This window comes from Saprolegnia diclina (genome assembly GCF_000281045.1).
Source record: "Saprolegnia diclina VS20 unplaced genomic scaffold supercont1.77, whole genome shotgun sequence".
NCBI classification, from domain to species: Eukaryota; Oomycota; class Saprolegniomycetes; order Saprolegniales; family Saprolegniaceae; genus Saprolegnia; species Saprolegnia diclina.
In genome coordinates, this window is record NW_008246144.1 from 225,657 (window position 1) to 238,235 (window position 12,579).

At 60.0% G+C, this 12,579-nt stretch overlaps 6 protein-coding genes across 6 annotated transcripts; 4 read left to right on the forward strand and 2 right to left on the reverse strand.

The window, feature by feature from the left end:
• The first annotated feature begins 1,356 nt into the window (after positions 1-1,356).
• SDRG_14785 (hypothetical protein) lies at positions 1,357-3,241 on the forward strand. The gene is made up of 2 exons (XM_008620940.1): positions 1,357-1,769; positions 1,818-3,241. Exons 1-2 carry the CDS (start codon positions 1,363-1,365, stop codon positions 3,169-3,171), a joined length of 1,761 nt encoding a protein of 586 aa, XP_008619162.1. The 5' UTR covers positions 1,357-1,362; the 3' UTR covers positions 3,172-3,241.
• Positions 3,242-3,792: 551 nt separating this feature from the next.
• On the forward strand, positions 3,793-5,686 carry SDRG_14786 (hypothetical protein). Its single transcript, XM_008620941.1, has one exon. The coding sequence runs from the start codon at positions 3,826-3,828 to the stop codon at positions 5,608-5,610; it is 1,785 nt and encodes a 594-aa protein (XP_008619163.1). The 5' UTR covers positions 3,793-3,825; the 3' UTR covers positions 5,611-5,686.
• Positions 5,687-6,058: 372 nt separating this feature from the next.
• SDRG_14787 (hypothetical protein) lies at positions 6,059-6,443 on the forward strand (the record flags this gene model as incomplete). The annotated part of the gene is made up of 4 exons (XM_008620942.1): positions 6,059-6,098; positions 6,148-6,194; positions 6,236-6,279; positions 6,320-6,443. The coding sequence occupies 4 exons, from the start codon at positions 6,059-6,061 to the stop codon at positions 6,441-6,443; spliced, it is 255 nt and encodes an 84-aa protein (XP_008619164.1).
• A 243-nt stretch (positions 6,444-6,686) lies between these two features.
• SDRG_14788 (hypothetical protein) lies at positions 6,687-8,752 on the forward strand (the record flags this gene model as incomplete). Its single annotated transcript, XM_008620943.1, has 8 exons — positions 6,687-7,306; positions 7,345-7,489; positions 7,543-7,748; positions 7,800-7,902; positions 7,946-8,119; positions 8,163-8,237; positions 8,280-8,429; positions 8,471-8,752. The coding sequence occupies 8 exons, from the start codon at positions 6,687-6,689 to the stop codon at positions 8,750-8,752; spliced, it is 1,755 nt and encodes a 584-aa protein (XP_008619165.1).
• Positions 8,753-8,807: 55 nt separating this feature from the next.
• On the reverse strand, positions 8,808-10,313 carry SDRG_14789 (hypothetical protein; the record flags this gene model as incomplete). The annotated part of the gene is made up of 1 exon (XM_008620944.1): positions 8,808-10,313. One exon carries the CDS (start codon positions 10,311-10,313, stop codon positions 8,808-8,810), a length of 1,506 nt encoding a protein of 501 aa, XP_008619166.1.
• Positions 10,314-10,631: 318 nt separating this feature from the next.
• Positions 10,632-11,594, reverse strand: SDRG_14790 (hypothetical protein; the record flags this gene model as incomplete). Its single annotated transcript, XM_008620945.1, has 1 exon — positions 10,632-11,594. The coding sequence occupies one exon, from the start codon at positions 11,592-11,594 to the stop codon at positions 10,632-10,634; it is 963 nt and encodes a 320-aa protein (XP_008619167.1).
• Between the last annotated feature and the right edge of the window lie 985 nt (positions 11,595-12,579).

The window sequence follows — 12,579 nt, forward strand, 5'->3', positions numbered from 1 at the left end:
GACCCGTCCACAGGAAATGCGCGCTCACCAAACTCCGAGCTTGCTACTGCTTGATTGCGCTCGATCCAACGCCCCAACATGAAGAACTGGTACGAGTTTGCCTTCTTGTAAGTGCACCCGAACCCAGCACTCGGTGTTTCTACGGCGCTTTTGAAGGTCGCCATAGACGCCTTGGCGGCTCTGCGCGGCAAAGTCAGCTGAAACTGCTCGGTAGCGTGGTGCGGCGGCAGCTCGAGCTGCTCCCGGATATCGACATCGATGCGTGCGCGAGGAGTGCCGACCGCAAATCCCCAAGCCCATTTAGAGCACAATGATGGAGGCGTGTCGTCAGTTTCTCAAGAACAACTCGCAGAATGTGGTGTCTTCCCAAACTGGACGTTGATGTCAAGGTTGTTCTTATTGCCAGAACAGACCCTTCGCCATTACCATGGCGACACCGTGAAGTTGTATCTGCTGGCCCGCTCCTCTTCACGATACCGCGCCCGCACTGGACCGACAGAGATTATCGTTGCCACTCTGTGTCTGTTCAGGTTGCGACGTATCCGCTGCTAAAACGCGCAGCCGAAGGTAGTCAGCCATGCAAACCTGCTCGACACACTCGATTCGGTGCTCCAATCCTAGCCACCACCCGTGCTTCTAGTCGTTTGGCTGTCCACCACCTGCCTTAGCGGAACGTCAGCGAAGGCTTGACTACGCAACACAAACTCAGAGCCGACGCCAGCCGGAAGACAAAACGCGTCGCGCTGTCTTCGCTACATCGCATCTTGCGGACGACGACAAGGAGCTGATCCCACCAGTGTATTCAACACCTCTTCGCTGCGTGCATTCGGGCACGTTGTCGCAAATCTTGTGCTGAGTGGTAACGAGCAATCCTTCGATATGACGTGGCGCAGCGAAATGATGTGCGAAGCAACCAATCAGGTTGCGCGATTGTGAAAACGTACCACCATTTCAGCCAATAGCATCGCTTGTTGACAGTGCACAACGGCAACATGCGCATGATGCGAACACCAGACGGACCGGTGGCGCCATCTGCCCCAACAACATGACGTTGATGCCAACGCGCCGTTCCTCTGCAGACGCCCTGTGTCCATCGTACAGTATATTCTTCTCATCCAGTATTGCAGTACGTTTAGAGCACAGATAGACCGCCGACCAGCTAACTATTGCGCTTCGTTGCTTTTCCCGTCGTTGATCGCCTTCTGATCGACACCCATGCAACAGCGTTGCTTGGCGCAGCGCGTGGTTTGAAAGAACCATCCGAGTGTCCCGTCACACTCGCCAGAAGGCTGCACCAGATTTTGGCTGAACCGACACCATTCGGTCCCACGGTTTCGATCATTCCGCACTTTGGATTTGGCCATGTACTGGCGCATCACCGTGCCGGCCAAGACGATGGCCGAAGCCAAGGCCGAGCCGTGGCTCGTCGCGCTTCCGGGCCTCTTTGTATGGCGCGGCGTCTGCTTCCGTCGATGGCACGCGCTCGCCGCGACCTTTTTCACGCAGGCGTGCTGCGGCTCCATCTATGCCTACCCGGCGCTCCTCAACACTCTCAATCTGCATTTTGGCCAGACCGATGGCGCCGCCATGACGCGCATCATGCTCGTGGCCATGGCCTGCTTGGGCGTCGCCGGCGCACTCAGCGGGCCTGCGCTCGAGCGTCGCGCGCCGCGGGTTGGTATGTTTGCCGGCACGCTCTGCACCTGCCTCGGGCTGCTCCTCGCCCACATTGCGGTTCTCGTCACCTCTGAGGCACTCTTGATCCTCGGGTACGTTGTATATATGCACGTGCATCTTGTCTTCAACTGGTGCTGTAGCTACGGTGTGCTCGTCGGCGCCGGCGTCGGGCTGCTCGTCCTCTCGTCTATTGCGACCACGCAAAAGTGGTATCCCGACTACCGCGCCACGTGCATGGGCGTCGGCGTCCTCGGCTTTGGCGCGGGTCTCACGCTCTGGAACCGACTCTACGTGAGCCTCCTCCATCTCGCAACGACGACGGACGTTGTCACGAGTAGCGCCCAGCTGACGCATGTCTTCTCGACGGCCGTCGCCATCATCGGCCCCGTCTTGCTACTGAGCAGCATCGTTCTGCGGTCGCCGCCCCCGAACTTTGTCGTCAACGGCGTCGACATGCACTGCGTGGCAGCTGACACATCGGCGAACGCGACGCAGCACCTCTTCGTCCAGGACGAGTTCTTCAAGGTCGGCATGACGCTGGTCAACTTTGACGCGATCCGCGCCTCCAACGACGCGTTCGTCGGCACGGACGGGCACTACTACCAGCAGGTCAAAGCCCTCTCGCTCGCGCAGTGCATCTTCTCGACCGACTTTGCGCTGCTCTACCTCGCGTTCGCCGCGACCGTCGCGCCCTCCATCCTCTTTGTGTCGCAGCTCGTGCACATGACGGCCTACCACTTTACGCACAACGACAATGTGTCTGCGATGGCTTTCGCCCGCGTCCCGGTGCTTCTCAGCCTCCTCGGCCGCCTCGTCGCGCCACTCCTCTCGGACGGCGTCGTGCGCGTCTTCTACGCCAACCCGGCGTTCGCGCGCAAAGTTGTGCTCTTGGTGCTCCTCGGCGTCGAGTGCGCCATGCTGCCGCTCATCGCGTTCGCGATTACGAACGACGACTATGCGACATTTCAGATTGCTGTCTCCGTCATGACCTTTGCGACCGGCGGCGGCTTTGCCATCGTGCCGTGCCTCCTCAGCGATCTATACGGCGTCTACAACATGGGCACAATGTACGGACTCCTCTTGACGAGCTGGTGCGGTGGCGTCATCGCGGTCGGCCTCGTCCTCACCGAGACCGACGTGGCCGACGCCTCGGCGCTCGCCGGCCTTCTTCACGCGCTCTGCTACGTGCTGGTGGTGGCCTGGGCGCTGCTCTGGCTCGTGCGCACCAACTCGACCGACCGGTTCTTCCCAGGGTACCAGATCACGGCCTGCAGCCGCGTCCTTGTCCAGATCCCGTTCCGCCGCAACACGTCCGACACCCTGCGCGACGACGTCTCGTCCGGCGGCAGCATCGACAGTATCATCGTCCCACAACAAGCGTCCAGCGGCAAAAGCCCGACGCGCAGTTCGTTCTTCCTCTGGGACGAGCACGCCGTCGTGCACGTTGGCTCGGGCGAGGCCAGTAGCATTACCGAAGAGGGCGCCGAGCACTAGACCTGTCAACATCTATTTACCAGCCTTTCATGTCGAGAGTACTAGTATATATGTTCTTATCGATCACCGGATGGGTACGTGGCACGCTGTGGGCAGAGATACTGTACACTCCCAAGTAACAAGCAACAACAAAACAAGGCGAACTTGAAAGGCTTTGCACGAGCCCGACTACACTCAGGAGCTAACTTACACTGTACGCTAGTACACTGCTCGAGAAACCTTCGCGCAGCATCGAAGGTGGCAGCTGCGCTTCCTTGCCCGGGCTACTCGCGATCACGTTGTCGAGGCTCACACCGCTAGCAGCCTCGATCTGCTTGAAGGTGCGTTACTACTGCGTGTGTCTGGCAGGAAGCAAGTCAAACGGTGAGGACTAGGGTACCGTTTTCTGCCATGGGGTGCCAGAAACACCCCCTTTTCGTAATTCCTGCGGTCGGCGGCGGGGCGCCGGGGGCACGCTGTTTGCGATGCCATGGCTGCCTGCTGCTGGTACGTGCATCATAGAGTTGTGTATTGGTGGGCGAATCCATAGCGAGCTTGAGAAGCTCCAGATCGCATCGGTAAAAGAGTTGGTTGTCGTTCAAGGGGTGATTGCGACGACCCCGTTTTCGGATGGTAGCTTGGCGCTCGCTCGCATTGCTCATTCTGCAATTGACCATGGACTGGTTCCTTCGCTACTGGACGATCACGGTGCCGAGCAAGACGCCGTTCGAGGTCGCGGGCGAGCTCTGGCTCTTCACGTTTCCGTCGCCGTGCGGCAACGGCGAGCTCATGACGTGGCGCGGCCTCCGCTTCCACCGCTGGCACGTGCTACTGGCGACCTTCTTGACGCAGTTTGTTTGCGGCTTGCTCTACGCGTACATGAACCTCGCCGGTACGCTCGAGCTCCTCTTCTTCAAGACGGTCACGGTCGAGCACGTCGCGACCACGTACGGCGAGATCGTCGGTTGCGGCTTCCTCGGCGTCGTTGGCGCCATCGTCGGTCCGGCTCTGGAGCGCCGCCAGCCGCGCGTCGGCATGATGATCGGCAGCGTCTTCTTCTTGATGGGCCTCGTCTTCAGCCACATTGCGGTGCTCGTCGAGTCGTACTGGTTTTTCATCCTCGGGTACGGCTCGTGCATCGGCATTGGCACGATCCTCCTCATGCTCTCGTCCTTCTCGACCGCGCAGAAATGGTACCCCGACTACCGTGGCATCGCGATCGGAGTCACGTGCTCGGGCTTTGGCGTCGGCTTCTCGGGCTGGGCCGTCCTCTTCCTCGCGCACCTTGGCAAGGACAACAGCGTCAACACGGCGCCCTTGTATTCGATCTTTCTCATGGCCCTCGCGCTCTCCGGCCCGATCCTTGTCTTGAGCACGGTCGTCATGCGGTCGCCGCCGCCCATGTACATTGTGAACGGCCTCGACGTGCACTGCATCGCGGTCGACACTAACCTCCCGGGCGCCGGCTTTGTGCAAGAAGAGTACCTCGACTGCGGCATGACGCTCGTCAACTACGACGCGATGCGCGCCGCGTCGCCGGGCACGCAGAGCTACTACTACCAGCAGGTGAAGGCGCTCTCGCTGCTCCAGTGCATCATGTCGACGGACTTTCTTCTCCTCTTCATCGCGTTCGCGGCCTCAGTGGCGCCCAACATCGCCTTCTCGCCGCGCCTCGTGGACATCACGGCCGCCATCTTCACGCACGACGACACGGTCGCCACGTACGCGGTGGCGCAGAACACGGTGATCGCGACGGTCGTCGGCCGCCTCATTGCGCCGAGCATGTCGGACGTCCTCATCCGCGTCTTCTACATCAACCCCGCGTTCGCGCGCAAGATCGCCTTCATGTTCTTCGTCGGCGCTGAGTGCATCACGATCCTCCGCCTCCAGCAGGCCATCGAAGCGCGCAACTTTGCGCAGTACGAGTGGTGCACGACGATCCTCGCGTTCACGTGCGGCTGCGGCTTTGCGACGATCCCGTGCTTCCTCATCGACTTGTACGGCGTCTACAACATGGGCACCATGTACGGCTTGATCATCACGAGCTGCTCGCTCGGCATCGTCCTCATCGGGTTCGCCTCGGCCAACACGGCGCTCATCAACCCAGTCGTGCTCGTCGACCACCTCGCCTTCATGGGCTACTGGCTCATTGCCTCGTGGTTCCTCATGTGGCTCGTGCGCACGAGCAGCGACGACCGGTTCTTCCCCGGGTACCAGATCACGCTCTTCAACAAGGTGCTCGTCCAGATCCCGTTCGAGTCCCTCAAAGACTCGATGACGGTCATCTTACCCGAGCACGACCTCTCGAGCCCGCTGCACCAGCGCGCCGCGTCCTTCTACCAGTGGGAGAGCCACGACGAGGTGCGCGACTCGACCGACGAGTACGGCGAGCCCAAGCTCGTCTCGCTCTTCGACCCACGCAGCATGGACCCGACGCCGTCGCGCCCCGTGGCCATCTGAGCATGCCATCGACCTCGTCTTGTCTAGTCCTTTCTATTGATTTTGTAATGCCAAGCGGTTGCAGCTTTGCGGTGTGGGCAGGGGTAGGGTAACTCAGGTCGCATGGAGGTGTTGCGGCGGTTTGACACTAGCAGCGCTAAAATGACTCTAGTCGCATGCACTCAACCAGTAGATGACTAAAGCTCCTTCATGCGCCGGCTTCGTGCGCGCAGCTGCCGAGTAGCGGGATCTGGTGCATGTTTGAGTCAGTTTTGAGAAATATCTCTAGCATCATACGGTTTAGAGGCTATCTAGTTTTATTCTTTGGATGGATGGATGTTTTATCGGTGGGTTTTTGGTCCAGAAATGGAGACAGTAGTGATAATTGCATGTATCTAGAGACGGTTTTGAAAGCATTTTAACTGCAGCTTCAACCTGGATCTGCAGTTGCCGATTTGCCAGCAGCAGCATGTACCTTCTCGTGAGCACCGAAGTGACCGTGACGACGGGTACGACGGTCGCCTTATGCAGGACGCTCGTCACTCATGACGACCATAGGCCCGACGATCGTCGGCGACGAAGCCTCCGACCCCGAGCTCATGCAGGTAATACGTCCATATCATGCGGGACCAACGATCCTCTGTAGACGCTGGGCGCGCGCCTCGTGCAGGCCAAGTGCCAAACCTACAAGTACGTTGCGGCGCCGTGGCGTGTGTTGATGGCGGCGTAGGCACTATACCGTCTCGGCGCCACCACGATCGGTGCTCGACAAGCTCGAGCGCCTCGGGTTTGAGATCTGCGGCATGAGCGGCCTCGGCCAATCCATCGTCTGGACTATGCGCAAGTGCTCGTAGCTCTCTCGCCGAGCAATTGCGAGCCTTTCATTGAATAGTAGTGTTTTGTCTTGTCGCCGCCTCCTACAGCGCTCTCATACCCGACTCGGTTTCTGCTTGGGCTCTGGTCTCTTGCTGGCGCTCTGGTCGCCGCTGCTGCCAGCACCAGCAGCAAATGCTGCAGCCCGAGGGCAACACTAAAACCGTGCATTGATCCGGATACGCTCCGGAACCCGTCGCGACGCCAAAGATCATTCTTTGCCGATGGCCGATAGCCCAAGCGGCCCGACGTCCGACGATGCTCCGCCCTGGTCTCCGTCGACGGCCGTCGACGCGCCGCCAAGTGCTGCATCGACCGTGCTGGATGCGCCGCCGATAGCAGTATTGGTCTCGCCCGCTGCGCCGCTGCAGCTGCCGACCGCGCTGTCGCCCTCCTCGGTCTCGCACCGCCACCCGCACGACACATACGCGGTGATCACGCCCGTGAGCTCGCCCAAGCGATTGTCTGTCTCGAGCGCGCCGGCGGCAGAGCCAGCGCCAGCGGCGTCAACGTCGCCACGTCGTCCGCACTTGAACTTGAACCTCTCAGCGGTCGGCGTCGCCCGCCCGACGAGCGCCCGCGCCCTCGTGCCGTCGTCGAACGGGCGAATACGCAAGGTGACACGCGACATTGCGGCGCTGGACTTTCTCCAAAACATCCCGATGCTCTCCGAGTGCAGCCACCTCTCGGAGCACTCGCGCAAGCTCGGGCCGCTCTCGTCGCCTGACCACGACGCGCAGTCCCAAGAGTACCCGCTCGAGCTCGACGAGGTCGAGCAGTCGCTCGCGGGCCGGCGGCTGCCAGGGCCCGATTCGACTGTCGTCAACGTCTTGCCGCTCTTCCGGTACACATGCTTCAAGTGCTTGTCTCATGGGTCGCTAGGTATCGCTTGGCAACCAAGTACCCGGCTGCGTCTGCGGTCGTTCGTCGGTGGGAAGCCACAATGACAGAGAAGGGAGTTATCGACGGCCGCATCTTCCTCTCGAGCGGGAAAGGCTACCCTGTCGGCGTCTCGTCCGTCATCAAGGTAGAGGAAGCGGCTGCCAATGCCGCATATGCTCATACCACATACGTGTCTAGTACAATGGCACGGAGAAGGTCACGCGCGCAGGCGGGCGCAAGCGACTCCAGTCGATCATGGTCAGCGCCGAGCCGTACGACTGGCGCGGCAAGTCCTACTTCCGCCTCCTCCACTCGACGTGGTCGCGCTGCGACAAGGACCGCGACAGCCAAGACAGCCACCCGATCGTGCCTCTGTACGACCCCAACTTTCTCGACAACCCCGAGTACGTTCCTCATGTTTCCTACATAAGTATCAATCTTTCAAATGCGCCAAGGTACCGCCAGGGGCGTCACAAGGACGTGATCCGCGGCGACCGCAAGGTGGGTCCTGTCGTGAGCAGTATCCTCCGCTTCGTCAAGCCCAACGACCTCAAAGAGGTTTTGTCACTGTTGAAAATGACATATCTTACGTAAAAAGTAGGAATTGAACAAACAATTTCGGGAAACGCACGTGTGGCTCGACGACTCGGAGCTCACGTTGAGCAAGATCCGCAACCTCAAGCAAGAGGCGCTGGCGATGGGCAGCCGGACGCACCTCGACATCTCGACCATTGCGCTCGCGTGCGTCTACTTCGAAAAGCTCGTGCTCAGCAACGTATCTATCCACCATTGGATTGTATCGAGATGACTTTGGATAGTTTGTCCACAAAGCCAACCGCAAGCTGTACATGTCGGCGTGTCTCATCCTCGCGCTCAAGTTCAACGAGCCTCTCGTACGTGTGTATCCAACGATCCGAGTATCCATTGGATAATAGAACCGCGACGGGATTGTTTCCGTCATCAAGAAGCTGCTCGTGGAGATCGACCACGTGCACTCGCTGCCGTCCCGCGACGTGCTCACGGCCGAGTTTACCGTCTACGCGCAGCTCTCGTTTGCGCTGCACGTACCGCTGCAAGAGATTCAGGTTCAAAATCTTGCGATTTCTCGAAACTCAAAAGTCCTTAGCCGCATTTTGCGCGGCTGCTGCGCATGGTCGAGAGCAACCCGCGGCAGTACCTCGGCGAAGAGACCTTTACGATTTACTCCAAGCTCTTGCACGAAGAGAAGAGCTGGTACGACAGTGTCGCGGCCGCCGACCACTCGTACGCCGAGGACGACGACGAAGAAGAAGAGGAGGAAGACGGCACGGACCTCGAGGGCGCCGACGACGACGAGGCGCGGGACCATTCGTCGCTCTTTCCCTGGAACCGCGTGTCGTTTGCGCAATGGTGGAAGGACCGCACGTAATACCTCGTCTTACATGGATTTTGTATCAAGATAGTATCAAGATGTATGATGCAAACTAGCTCGTCGTAGTGTCGCGGGGCGCATCGCTCTCGAGCGACGTCTTGTGCATGCTGGTGTCGAGAACGCGGGATGTTGGCGCTGGCTCGAACGTGTAGGCGGACCCGCCGTGCTCGTAGGCGTCGAGCCCCGTAGCCTCGGCGTCGGCCGACACGCGGAGGAGGCCGAGCTTGGAGAGGAGGCCAAAGAGGAGGGTGCAGAAGCCGGCAACCCACGCGAAAATCGCCAGCACATACACGACCTGCGCCGCGAGCTGGTGGCCTTGGTGGCCGTCGCAGCGGTAAAAGACACCGCACGAGCCGGACCCGACGGCCATGGCCACGCCTTTGCCCGAAGCGAAGAAGCCAGGCGCGAGGGCGCCGAGCGTGCCGCAGCCAAAGTGCACAGGGATCGCGTCGACGACGTCGTCGATCTTGCAGCGCAGCACGAGCTTGGCGACGCCAACGTAGACGAGCGATGCGATGGCGCCGAGCGCGACGGCGCCTTCGGGCTCGATCACGGAGCAGCTGCCGGTGACCGAGACGCAGCCGGCGAGGATCCCGTTGTTGAACATGCAAACGTCCCACGACTTGGACCCGACGAGGCGGTCGAGGAGGACGGTGCAGACGCCGCCCATGCACGCGCCGAGCGTGAGGTTGACCGCGACCTTGGTCATCACGTGGCTCAAGTCCCCCCGGAGCGAGACCGTCGAGACGCAGTTGAAGCCGTACCAGCCAAACCAGAGAATGAGCGTTCCCATGCTTTGGTACAAAACCGACTGCTTCGGGAGCTCATCGTGGCTGCCGTCGCTGTGGAACCGCCCTTTGCGCGGCCCAAGAAAGATGCACCCGATGAGCGCCGAGATGCCCCCGAGCATGTGGATGCAGCCGCAGCCAGCAAAGTCGATGGTCCCGACCTCAAAGAGGCGGTCTTGGGGGGTTCGGAGCACGCTCGCCCACCCAGTCGTGGACCAGATCCAGTGGCCCGCGACCGGGTAGATGACGGCGCTCACGCACAGCGTGTAGGCCAAGTAGGCGCCGAGCGTGATGCGTTCGGCGACTGCGCCCGAGAAAATGGTGACGGCGACGGCGGCGATCGCCCACTGGAAGAACCAGTTGCCGTACTCGTAGCCTTCGTACGCCATGGGGATATCCGTGTGGAAGGTGTCGCCTTGGAGGAAGAAGCCCGTGCGACCGATGAAGACGTTGCCGTCGCCAAAGAGGAACGCGTACCCGACGGCGTAGAACGTGAGGCCCGTGAGGCAGAGGTCGCTAAGGTTGCGGAACAAAATGTGCTTGGTGTTCTTGACGCTGCAGCAGCCAATCTCGAGGAGGCCAAACCCAAGGAGCATGATGAAGACCATGACGCCGCCAAAGACGAGCCAGAGATTGTCGAGCGCGGCCGCCGACGCCACGTCGGACGCACACTTGGTCCCGACGCACGCGTTGGCCGTGAGTTTCTTGGAGAACGCGTCGAGCGACATGGTGGTCACGACGCCGTTGAGCGTCAGCGTCACCGAGTCCATGCTGGTTCCGGTGGACGAGCAGGAAGGTGCAGATGCGAGAATGCAGCTATTTCCATCGGGAAGCAGCGACCCAAGATGACGTCTCGGCGGGTTGAAGTTGCACTTTCCGTCAGCCGTTTCAACTCGGATGTGGCGTCGATTTTGGGATGCGGCTCGGCCTCTCCTCGGAAGATATACGAGCATGGTCGGTCCCAACGCAGCACTGCGCCGATAGCGCTTGCTGGTTCTTGGACGCTAAGAAAGCTAAGCTTAGAGGTAATCGTGTTCATCTCGCGTCGTTCACTTCGACCGCGTCTTAAATAGTGTAGCTACAGCGTATCAAATCCAAATGAACGACCCGTCGACTTCGGTGCGGCTGGCGCCGAGTCGCGTGTGCTGGAACGACGCGCTCATGCGGTCGGCTTCCTTGTACCACGACGACGCGATAAAGAAGTGCGGCTCGGCCGCCGGCGCGGCGACTGGCGCAGGGGGTAACACGGTCGTGGCTGGCGCAACGGTGGGCGACGGTCCGTCGTTGACGCTTGGCACGTCGCTAGCCGTTGTGTACTCCATGCGCGGGATAAAGATGTGGTGCGACGCACTGAGGCGGTCGGTCGCAAAGCGGTCGCGCGATATGACCTGCGAGGACGCCAGCTTGGGCGGCTCGGGCGTCGGCGGCGTCGACGTCACCTGCGGCTTGCTTTCGTGGATGGCAGGTCGGAAAAACTGCGTCGAAGCCGACCACCAGTTGGACGACACTGCCTCTGGCTTGGGCGGGCTCGGCTCACGCGTGAAGAGGGTGCGCAGCTTGTCAAAGACGCTCGTCGAGGCGGCGAGTTCTGGCTCCGTTTCGCGCGATGGTGTCCACTCTGGCGCATCATCCACTACATCGAGGTCGGTCATGTGTCCGTTGTCGTCTTCTTCGGGCTCGACGGCCACGATCTCGGGCGAGTAGTTGGGGCTTGTCGCAGGGATCGCGTGGTATATCTTGCTCGCTGCGTAGCCCCTGTCAACAACGGCGTGAAGGCGCAGGCACGACGCAGGCGCAGCGCGCAGGACGTCTGCGAGGGCATGCGGCGACTTGATCCACTCGACGACGGCCTCTTGGTCTGTCTCGACCGTTCGGCAGAGCACGAGCGGCAGTTCCGGCGCGACGCTCTGGAAGAGCTGGTCGAAGAAGACGAGGCCGACGTGGCCGAGGTAGGCGCCGTCGATGACCATGGGCAGCACGCTGCAGGATGCGGGGAAGGTCACGAGCACGACGCGGCCCAGCGACGCGGTCATTTGGCCTTCGCCGCCCATCGAGCACGGTCAGTTGTAGAAATAAGCCAGCTGCGCGAGACAAGCGTCGGCTTACTTGGTCGTTGTATGAGGATACAAATGCCGAGTCTATTGGACCATCACTCGTTCCAAGACCCCGGTGTCCAGGCCGAATCATATCCATGAAAATGATCGGACCCCGGGGTATCCACTCGAGGATGAGAACGCCCAACATGTCGCTATCTTGTGATGGCGGTTCAAGCGCCGAGAACCACAAGAACGCAAGATGGCGGACGTGCCCGAAACGATGACGGTCTTTACTCCTCACTTGGTTGCGACTGAGCTATCTAGTAGCATGGCACCGGGGCTTCAGACACGCGCGACCTTCTCGAATGTGCTCGTCTTCGGAACAAAAACCAGAAACCCGATTTTTGGCCGAGATATCGCAGTTGAAGTTCATCTTTTGTTGCCAGTGGCAATAAATATTAATACGTGCACGCACAAAGAGAGGCTTCCGTTGGTTTGGGCAATCACGTGTTGCAGTCGTGCCTCTACCCTGTAGCAAAACGTGCCGGAGCAGCGAGATTCGTCAAAATGTACATTTTACCTCGCCTACAAGTAAAAACGAATTCGCATCCTGGCATTTCAAAACGAATATTTCAAGCTCAAAGATATATAGTTTAGCGATGCTGCGATGGTTGGGGCCAAACGCACGCCGCAAGGACGTCGGGCCAGCTTCCGTGATGGCGTGTCGCGTACACGATCGATACTTTGATACCTTGACACAATTTCGTACATTTCTTCATTTTTTATCGTAGCGCCATGCCGTCCCAATCAGCGCGAGCTCGCCAACATTTTGCGTTTGAAAATGAAATTGCCAAGCCTTGGCCAAGTGGTTGAGGACACTCGAGTGAGTGGTCGTGTCGAGGCATCGAGGGTGGTGAGACACGATCCTAGACGCACGCCGAACTAAGATCGTAGTGCCATCTTAGCGGCACAACGCCAGGTCACTTGTCGACAACATCAC

Bases quoted from the DNA above. Each gene is read 5' to 3' on its own strand.
- SDRG_14786 (XM_008620941.1), top strand. From the start codon at position 3,826: ATGGACTGGTTCCTTCGCTACTGGACGATCACGGTGCCGAGCAAGACG.
- SDRG_14785 (XM_008620940.1), top strand. From the start codon at position 1,363: ATGTACTGGCGCATCACCGTGCCGGCCAAGACGATGGCCGAAGCCAAG. The intron at 1,770-1,817 runs GTACGTTGTATA...CTGGTGCTGTAG, and splicing joins GAGGCACTCTTGATCCTCGG to CTACGGTGTGCTCGTCGGCG.